Below are 11321 nucleotides of genomic sequence, written 5' to 3' on the forward strand. Positions count from 1 at the left end.
TGACAATATACTTTACGATAACAGTTATTCTCTAACTTCTAAGTGTAGTTTTCAAAAAAGAAAAAAAAGTAATAATTTTAAGCCAATAATAAACATAGTGTACTGCAGCTCTGGAAGCTTAATATACCAAATTAATTTATAAAATACGGATTTGTTTAAGATTAGTTCCTGCTGGTAGTGGTAGTAATTCATATGAATATAAACTTAAAAAAAAAAGTTTATTTTGCTTATTACACTTTACAAATTACATTACTGATAATATTCATCGTTTTATTTTAAATTATAATATTTTACAATTTTCAAATTATATGTTGTAATAAGCGTTATTTTAAAATATAGATAACTTATAAAATAAACATTTAAAAATCATCGTGACCATGTACGTACAGTTAAAGGTGGGAGGTCTAATCACTGAAATTTGAGTGAAAAGAAGCAATTTAAAAAAAAAGATCGCAAAGAGGTAATAATTGGCTGAAAAGAATTAATAGTTTACCTCAGATTGTTAAAACATCAATATTTCGAGTGATTTGGATGACATTTATTCAATATTATGAACTGTATAGTGGCAACAACTTACAGTTAACTTATATGTATGTCCATAATTTAATGTTTTCACTGTTTGTAGTTTTGCTTTGTCATCATTATTCATTTGTTTTCAAAATAAGTATTTACTTTATTGGATGCATTGTGTTGAATATCAATGTAAAGTAAAGAGCGTGAACTGGACATAGAAGTCTATCTGGATCACAATGAGATTATAAATGTGAAATGGAGAGGAGGGAAATTGTGTGGGATGTGGAGTGGGAGAAGAGGCAAATTAAGGCTGAGGCAATCTAAAAACTAAAGAAGAAATTGAAGAATGTTGCTTCACAGACTCCATCCACAATTCCAGAGAGATGGGGACATCTCCAAAAGAAGATCTGTATAAAAATTATGCCATTCTGAGGTTGTGCAGATAGGTAATGGGTAGGTTTACCTAAGAAAAAAATGCATCCTTACCTAGGAGATCCCAACAGCAGAAGAAAATGGTTAGAGGGAAAGGATGGAAGAGGATAAATGCACTAACATGGAAAATGTGAGGGTGCAGTTCTTCTCTGAAAATCCCACAGGAATTGTGGATAGCTGGGAGGTGCATGGTAGACAGATACCTAAGGATAGAGGTTAGGGTCAGCCGGAGTCTGAAAAATTGAGCACTGGAGAACCTAATCAGCGAATCAGTGTTGGCCCCCACACTGCATCAAAGACTCCAAGTGTTGTGAGTCCATGAAAGGAAATTCTGCTTGGTGATAAGCCAAAATAAAAAATCTGAAGACAGGAGGATGAGGCATGCTGGATCCAGCACGTAATTGTGCCTGGAACTAGTCAGCATGGACTCTCATATCCTAAGAGGGGTGAGAACAAGTTATTCTGATGAAGTGGCAGTGTGTAAAAGGGAAGGTGCAGGGTCATATATGCTGGAGTTCACAGACAAAATATAAAATACCAGTGAAATCATCTCCAATAAGTGAGGGCTGGCAGCATCCACAGGTGACATTGGATTGCACACTATAGGATGGGGGGAGGGAAAAAGCTCTCCAAATCCTCATCATCAAGACCATGTTCTTCCAGAAATAGAAGATCTTGTCCAGGTTCAGGTGAAGCTGTTTGTCTCATATAGTGTTCAAGCTCCCATTGAGCTAAGGTCAAGACCTACTTAGCTGGAAATGTAGAATCTGAAGCCTGAGAAATGACATTTGAAATATTAGTGGTCTCCCTTAGTAGTAGTTGTGATACGAAATTCCAAATTAATGGTTTAACTGAGAGCAATTCACTAAATAAAATAGTGAAGAAAAACCACTAAGTTAAGTTTTCTCCAACTCAAGTTGTAATTGAAATGCTGAACTATGTCAAATTACTTCTTTGAGAAACAATGCAAAAAACAATTAAGTGAGTATAAATGTGGGAAAAAAAATGAGCAAAATTCAATAATGTCTGAACACAATACTGCTTAAACGAAAAGTGAAGATTAGGCTGAGTAGTATAGAAGGTGTAACTTGCATCAGAAGAGTGTGTCGCACTCCTGTTGGTGGAGGGTTGCCACATTTTTATCTGCATGTGAAGATGCAGTAGAACCACGTTAAATGTAGGGTAGGTGGAAGTTTTAAGGCTAGTGGTGTGCACTAGAGGGCAACACTAAATGAGAGAAGCTATTATGTGAGAAGAGGTGAGATATTGTATGGGAATGAAATTTTGCCAGTAGTAGTATTACCAACTACTGTCTAAACAAATATGATGTGCTGACCTCAAGTTTCTTCCTCGTTAATTTATGTTCCCGAGAAAAATTTGACCTTAGAATGTTAAATTATCTTGTCACTAAACTAAAAAAACCTGCTCTTAATCAGAAGATGAGCAAACTAAAAATGTAAAGAAAAGAACACAGCACAACATGAAATTCAATCATTGAATATGACTCCTTTCATGAGGTAGACTAAAAACTTACTCATGTACATGTTACATTTCCTTTTGTAGTTACAGCACAAACTCAAAAATGGCAGACTACACACCCCTACCTCAGTAATCAGTCAATAGAACTAATAGACTCACTAACTAATTATGCATACAAACACAAAATATATATATATAAAACTGCACAGAAGATGTAAGACAAATTAAAGTTTTCCTAGATTTTATTATCATTGTATCTAGTGTTTTTCACTAACTAATTAACCAACTACAATTCTGGTGTTTTATTATTATTAGCATTATTTTTTTACTTAAGTTTATAAACTTCAAAATGTTATGTCAAGTCTAGACACCCGTAAAATTTCTAGGTGTCGCAAATTGCCACCAGATCATGCCAAAACTTCCTCTTGAAATCATTACTAAACGTCTAAATTAAAATTTTAAAACATAGTTTACAACTGTATTTTTGTGGGAGAAATACTAGATAGTATGTTTAGTTTCACTAAGAACACATGAAACAGTATTGTTGTTTGCTTCAATTTGGGATGGGTGTTATCTTCTGGTTAGCTTACTTGGGCTATGTATGAATCCGATGGCTCATGCCTTATGTGCTCCCCACTTTGAGGCTATAGAGGTACTGTAAGAGTGAATGTCCGTATTTGATCTGATAAGAATAACCCAAGTGCTTAGAAGTGGGTGTTGTTTTGGTGGAAGTTTTCATACAAGCCTAATTAAGAGAAATAAGCTAGCAAGAGCGAGCAACAGACACTTGTTTTTGATATTACAAACTTTCTTTAAAAAATTAAAAAGCAAGAGTAAAAACTAGCTAAAAGCAAAATTTTATAGAAGAGTAGGAATAAAACTTCAAATGTTTCAATGAGTTTACCCGTTAACATCACTGAGGTCTAATAGTTTGTTTTTGTTTTTTCTTTAATAATGTCTTAACCATTTTATCATTGTAATTTATAATATCATAGGATTCTTCATTTTGAAAGGAATATATATACAGGGTGGGCAAAAAGTCTGGACACCCTTCTTATTTAAAGGTCATGGTTACAATTACTTTTTTGTATTTTAGAAGTGGATTCAACCTTTTGTTCATCTGTGTCAATATGCAAAAAATATTCCTTCATGTACACTTTCTTTATTTGAACGGGATGCCTAGACATTTTGCCCACACTGTGTGTGTATATATATATATATATATGAAATAGGCAGTTTTAAGCCCAACAAATTTTGACATCAGTAACATTAAACAATTTTTTGAAGACGAATTTCAAACCTCACAACAGTAAATACTGACAGAGTTATATAAATTCAGAACAACAGTGCTTCTTTTTATTATTTTCTAAAACTCGTTTAGCAGTGGGTAAGAAAATGAACATGGGCAAACTTGTGTTTAAAGCTTCCTTTAGTGACACATGTCAAGAAAATACGGACATAATCTCTTGTATGTGTATATATGGTGGTGAATAATTTTTTGGGTAACCATGTGATGCGGAACATTTTTCTACTCGGAGAAGTTTAACTCACCTACTTACCACTGTTTACATGTAATGGAAGAGAATAATCTTGTTTCAGACATGACATTTGGTGAACTATAAGAAGACTTTCAGATTTCCAGAATAGTTAAAAAATTTTCAGCTAGGCCACAGAAAACTTTGTTCTTACTTTAAATATCACAGCAGATTTTTCGTACTGAACTTAATCTATGATATAAATATGTAACATATATTTTTCTTGCTGAGAGTGTGTGACTTCACAGTAACTTATCGTCCAAAGCCCATATAGTGAGTACAGTTCTTTGTTTTTGTAACTTTAACTCTGAGTGAAGTACTGTATAGTTATCTAACATTCCAATATCTGTAAGAATATTCTTGGAATAGTATACTTTTAAGGGCAAAGGTCATTAACAATAAAATGTAAGTTGTGTTTATGGTGATACTGTGGTATTTAGGTACACTGATGCTTTATGGGTAACTTATAAGTATCATATAATGCAGAAACTTTAGGAAATGCTTAATGAAAAATAAAATTAACTGAAAGAGAAAATTAAAAAGTATGTCTGTTGTAACCCACTTATCCTGATGAGCACTGTTACTGGGTGTAAGGCCTTGTCAGCACTGGGTATGGAAGGTGTATGGTTGACATGTAGCATACTTTCCTTTGCTTTCACTCTTGTTTTTTGAATTACTAATATGGGTTTCTTCTATTAATACTGTAGTTGCTTGACCCACTCAAAGAATAAGAAAACTAGCTTGCTGGTCTGACAGTTCTTGTGAATGATGGTAAAGTTAATGGAAATAAATAATAAATATAAAATAAATAATTAGTGTTAAAAATAAAATAATGTTGTGTTATTCATTCTTACTCTAAAAATTTGATGTGTGTAAAATGTGAATGAAATTGATAATAATTACAATTTACTTGCTTGACCTGGTTCACACCATAATAGTCATTGTTCATGAAAACTGATGATGTATATATATATATATATATATAAATCTGGTGGTTACCAAATAACTAATGCATTATTTAAAGACTAATGATGTTCCCATAAGCCCTATTCACACCACATGTTCAATGTACACTCTGTGTGTACCAATAACAGCCTGCATTTGGACTGCCATATTGTTAATCAATTCAGGGAATATTTGTAGGGGATGTTCCAAATCTCTTGGCAGATATTGTTCTTGAGTTCCTTAATAATCCGACGCTTGACGTTAGCATAAATTCTTTCTTTTGGTAACACCATAAAAATATGTCTTTAAATGACAAATCAGGCAAATATGGAGGCCATTCCACATCCTCATGAAGAGAAATCAGTCACTGTTAACCAGGTTAACTATCATCAAATGATTGAGAAATTTTACCTTCCTGAACTATGCCAATTGTCTTGGCAAAGAAATTGAGGTATTTGCATTTGAACACAGTGGTTCCAGCAGGACAGGGTAACTCCTCATACAGTCAGGGAAACAAGGTGTTACCTTCGTGACAAAATTTCCAACTGACTGATTTCTTTTTATGTACTTATCTAAAAGACGGAATTTATGCTAATCCCAAGCCTCAGACTATTAATGAGCTGAAGGACAATATCTGCCAGGAGATACAGAACATTTCCTGAAGTGATGAACAATACGGCAGTTCGAATGCAGGCAGTTATTGGTAAATGTGAAACATGATGAATAGATGGTGTGAAAAGGGATTATGGGAACATAAACTTTCATCATTAGTCTTTAAATAAATGCATTCATCATTTGGTAATCACCAGATTTTGTAATTTTTGGGGTCATATTAAATGTACATTTTTTGAGGAAAACATATATATGTATATATATATCATCACTCTTTTTTTTTTTTTGAGAAGCTAGGGTATTGGGAAAATGGTTTATCAGTATTGAATATGGCAGATATGGTGAGGTTAACATATTCTTCTTTGGTTGAACTTATCAGTTCTTAGGATAAATGTTAAACAAGAAAACAAATGTTTATCTTTACAAATGAAATGCTGGGATCTTTACCAAACTGGTGGACTTCTATGCACAAATCCTATGGCTTAATAGATCTATTACTTGGAAAAATAAGTGTAGTGTTTGTAGTAGGTGAAATGAAAGAGACAACAGTGTGAATTTGAATAAACCATTGGCACTTTATTTCACAGAGAAAACAGGAGAATGAAAGAAATGCTGGCTGATTGTCTGACAGGAAAGGGCTGTTTGGTTGCTAGGAAACTAACAAAGTGGACTGGATGGAACAAAATAAACTATATTGAAATAAAAAAAGCAAACAAAAGAGATTTTATCTAATAAAAAGAAGATGAAAATAAAACTTTACTTTGAATAAAGTGAAAATTGGTTACCTGACTAATTAAAGAGGAAACACATGCATGATTAACAGACTAAACTTTGTATACACTATAATAAGGACTAGACTTCTAAACTAGTCTTAGCTCTTTCAACATCAGGGCAAATTTGACTGAAGTGGCATTTTTCCAAAGTTCTAATTCAACCCTAAGTCTTACTGTCTATAGCTACATTTGGTCAAGGAAGCTACAAATTTTTTCATGTAATAGTTTATTGCATCCTGCATCATTCTGTGTATGAGACTATTTTGTGATCATTACATGAAGCAGAGATGCCTCTTGATACTAGTGATCCAATTTTTTAATCTGTTAGCTATAGAGAGAAGGTGGATCATGACAGTAGTTTTTGAAGTATTTTGTAAGTATGAAACTTGCTGTAGGAAAGTGAGATATGAGTGTCAACATATCACATTTTTAACATTGTATTTTTGAAATTTTCAACTAAGCAAATGTATAATCATGCAGTTACCTGAACACACCTGAATAAAGATGCATTATTTTCCATTTATGGAATCAGGGATGTAGTGCACTACAGTGTAGAGAGGGGGGTGCATTTTCCAAAAAAATATTAACTTTTTCTCTTACACAAAAAATGTAAGTAATTTCCAGGAAAGTCTAGTGTTTATTTTAAAAAATTAGAAGTTAGTAGACCTGTTAGAATAATGAGGTGGTCATTTGACCCCAAGGGTATGACCCTGGGAAGAGTGAATTATAGCAGTTTTTCACTTGCACTGATACAGTAACAGTTTGGGTTGTCTTACTCTAGGAAATGTACAAGGTGTCTAAAAAGTCCAGTTTCGTAAGCACAAATAAAATGTATGTTAGTTCGTATGCAGTTTATGATTCCACAGTATATCAAAACAAATTTCTCATCATTCCTAGTGGACAAGATGCAACATAATATCACTGTCATTTCTTGCATATGAATTTAGTCTTTGAGAAATAACTTATAACTCCTACATAGCCAGAGTTTCAGACACCTTATAGTTTAAATTTCTTTGAATACAGTTTCACACCTTGAGAAGATAGAGAACATGTCTATTTCCTATATTTTACAGTTTTTATCAACAGCTTTGAGGTCTAGTTCCATCTTTCTGTTTTATTTCCACTGTCTTCACTATTACAGTAAAGGATAACTACTTAAATATGATCTGATTTGCTACAACAACTGATATACAGTAAGGGATAACTACTGAAATATGATCTGATTTGCTACAACACCTGATATACAGTAAAGGATAACTACTGAAATATGATCTGATTTGCTACAACACCTGATATTCCTTCCACTTTAAAAACGTGATATAGTTTGACAAATTATTGGTTTCAATTTCAAATGTATATATGTGTGTAGTGCATCGATACAATATATACTATTGAGTATTTACTTATGTTATTAAACAAATATTACCTGTACAGGTAGTTCTTTTAATGCTGATGTTTTCATCTTTTAAGTGAAAGGAAAAAAAAGACTGTTATCTGAAACCATGACAATGTATTCACTTTATGTGCACTCAAGTTCATGGAAGCTAGAATGGAGATGTTTTAAAATAATCACTCATGTACTTAGCAAAAACAAAAGTTCGTGCAAACATTAGAAAACCTTCATAATGGAAGACTAGCTCTTCAAACATTGAAAGACCCTCACAAAATTATACTAGTTCATACAAGTATTCAAAGACCTCCAAAACAACAGACTAGTTTATGCAGACTCTGTCAGGTTTCTCATTCTTCAACATTATTAGGTAGAAACCTTTTATGAATAACAAAGGTAAGTATCTATTGTGGCAATATTTTATTTTTGATGTAAGATGTATTTAATATTAACTTTAGTATTGCTGTTGCTTCCACTTGATAAGTTAGTAGGATTAACTTTTGTAGAACTGAGGTTTTGTATTAATACAACTGTCTTATTCTAAAATCTATTGAACTGTCGATTTAAACCATTTGTTTTATTCTCTGTGTGTATCTGTAGTTTTTATGCCTTTTAAACCTAAAGCTTTAGTACGCATTCAGTGATGAAAGATCAGTGAATGTTCATCATTCATTCAAATTATATTTATTAAGTAATTATTGATAAAGTTACCATATATTTCATTTTTGCCCAGAAGAGCCTCTTTTGCCATGCCAACCAATTTCATTGAAAATATGCAATTGTTCTGGTTTTTCCATTTTGAGATGTATGTAATAGTAACAAATCTATCTCCTCTTTTTTTTATCCTTGCTCTAAGGCTATTTTAAAATAAGCCTGCAAGTAACTTCTGATTTTAATAAATAAATATATCATTATTCAAAATCAAAAACAGTCTTGCACCCATGTACCACACTTGTGGTAGACAAGAGTTTCAAGTATATTTGAGGGTATATTATCAAAAACTAGCACTTTATTACTGACGGATCCTGCACATTATCATTATTATTGTTACATGTGAATGAGTTTATAATTATCAGATCCAGAGATATTGTTATTATATGTAGAACTTTTAGTTGTTATGATTGCTAAATCTATTTGTTTTTAAACATCTTAGTATTTGACTGTTAAAACACATAAAACTGTAGTAAAATATAAGTTTTATTCTGAATATTTATTTTACATCTACAGTTTATCAACAGTTAGTGATCAACTCTTTTATATATAGAGACCAGATAAGCTGCGTTTCGAGTATAAATTTACCATGGATCACTCTGATACTTTAATTCACTTGTGTTGCCGAGGAAGAGACAGGTTCATCTCCAGATAAGAACAACAGCTTGATTTCTAAACTTCCTACTTTTGGAACTGGGTGTCATGAATGTTGAGATAGATGACACAGACTTGGCAGCTCATTAGGTGTTGGCTTAAGCCAGAAGCTTGCTGTATACAAAGAGGCAGCATTAGGGGTCAAAAAATCTACAACTGAGGAATCAAGAATATGGTAGTGGAGAGGCCAGCAATTAACCATGATACCATACGGCTTTTTTGCAGTGCTTCACAACCTGCTATCAAACTGTGTCTTGTAGCAGCCTTGCTGTTTAGTGTGATGTCAATGGTCATTCTGTCATATTACACATCGAGCAGTTACTGGCATGGGTAAGATGCTTTATAGTTATTTAAGCACTTGAGTTTGTATGTATTTATTTTTCATTTGGATTTATTAATCCGTAACACAGGTAACTAATTTTATATTTATTTAATTCAAAAATAAATGGAAAATGACAAAACATTTTTTTTTATGAGATTTTATTTCAGTTGGTTAAAATCATCTCAGATTAAATCCTAAGCTAAATTTCCTTTGTTAAGATCATGTATGAAACAAGTGAGAAATTTGAGTTTCCCTTTGTATTTTCTTTGAATTTATTTCAAATGTAATGTAATCAAGTACTAATTTCATTTTTTTTAGTAAAAATACCTTTGTAAAGTTTGTATTCAGAAACAAAATAAATAGTTCTCTTACATTTTGAAATGTTTCTCAAAAATCATGTTAATAACTTTGAGGTAAAAGTAATTGAGATCAGTGAAATAAGACATGCATAGGTTGAAACTCTCAAGTTTATTCTTTATTTCAGTCTTCTTCTTGTGTTATTTAGAGCTTTATGATGAGTCCTATATGGAGAATAAAGAATTAGTGTAGAACCTGAAATGTGACCCACTAGTACAAAAGAACTGAGAGAAGAGCAATTTGTAAAAACATCCAACTTAACAAGGTTTACAGTGTATGTTAAAATTTCTCATACTCTGTACAGTATTGTGAGAAAGTGGTTGCTGCTAATGAAATGGTAAAGAAAAGAAGGGAGGAGGAAGTAGTTATAAAACACACTACTACAAATGGACTATTGGCAAATAAAAACTTACTCTTCAAAGCCATACACCAGCAAATGTCATAGCAAAACTTAAGATTTCTAGTTTGGTAAATCTTGCTATTAAAACAAAGAAAACTAGTATTTATCCTTCAGATTAAAATAATGTAACAATATGGACATTCTCCATTCTTGCCTATGTATTGTTAAGGTGAGTGTATGTGGAGTTTAAGAGTACCATACATTTTCTACCTTTTTATTTTAATATAGAATTTTCAAAATCAATCGGCTATTCTAGATACGTGCAGTTTTCACATAACACATGGTCAAGAAGATCATTAACTTGCTTTCATTCTGGCTGCTTCTATTTTCTTTGTCATTCTCTTGAAGTAATGCCTGGTCTGCTCAGGTTAGGATATGGTTGTAATGCTGCACAGTATTTTTATATGAAGGTCAACAGCAGTGTCTTCTGATAGTAGGTCATGTGATGCCTCCAGGTTCTGTTATATTTGAATGAGAATAACCAATTGCATGGCTAGGCTTTGGATAAGTCTAGTGTTACCTTTCAGTTACATAACAAAATGTTTAAACAGTTTCATACATGATCTTAGCAAAGGAAATTTAGCTTAGGATTTAACCTGAGATGGTTTTAAGATCCAGTAAAGGAAATTGTCCAGTGTTTTTTGATAGTAATAAAGATTGTTCATTGTGTTTACATTGTGCCCTGTCTCTGTTCCATTCTCACAAACTCAGTTATTCAGTGAACTATAAACTACTGTGTGATAAATATCATGTTGAATCTCCTGTTATCTACAAATTTATCTCTTTACTGTAAGGGAAATCAGTTTCACCAGAAAATACAACCTGAATGTTGAAGTTACCCAAAGTAACCTTGACAACACATTTTGAATGCCAATAAGACTTGGTATATTAAAATATACCTATATTGGAAAAATAAAAGGAATGTCTCAACATGTATCAGAATCATTTGTATTATATCAGCAGGGCTGTTGTTTATTTTTCTGTTTAAATCTTAGTAATGAGCTTGAGTATCAAACATTCCATTATTTTTTGTTTCTAATCCAGCAGAATATATGGTAGTAATATAGGTTCTTAATATGAACTTTCAACCAAAGTAACCTACCATCTTAGATCAAATCTAAAAATTAACCTGTTAAATGAATATATATAACTACATATACTGTTGTTGCGTCATCGAGTCACATGACTACTGCGACGC

General features: G+C 32.4%; 1 protein-coding gene across 1 annotated transcript in view; it reads left to right on the forward strand.

Annotated features, from left to right (window-relative positions):
* Nucleotides 1-7989: 7989 nt before the first annotated feature.
* The window catches only part of LOC106471405 (bifunctional heparan sulfate N-deacetylase/N-sulfotransferase-like), a 37669-nt gene continuing 34337 nt past the window's right edge, over nt 7990-11321 (forward strand). The window contains exons 1-2 of the mRNA XM_013932001.2: nt 7990-8075; nt 8944-9374. Coding sequence (XP_013787455.1) covers nt 9217-9374 — 158 coding nt within the window. The 5' untranslated portion in view covers nt 7990-8075; nt 8944-9216. The remainder of the gene's footprint in view (nt 8076-8943; nt 9375-11321) is intronic.

This window comes from Limulus polyphemus, unplaced genomic scaffold (genome assembly GCF_000517525.1).
Source record: "Limulus polyphemus unplaced genomic scaffold, Limulus_polyphemus-2.1.2 Scaffold4602, whole genome shotgun sequence".
NCBI classification, from domain to species: domain Eukaryota; kingdom Metazoa; phylum Arthropoda; class Merostomata; order Xiphosura; family Limulidae; genus Limulus; species Limulus polyphemus.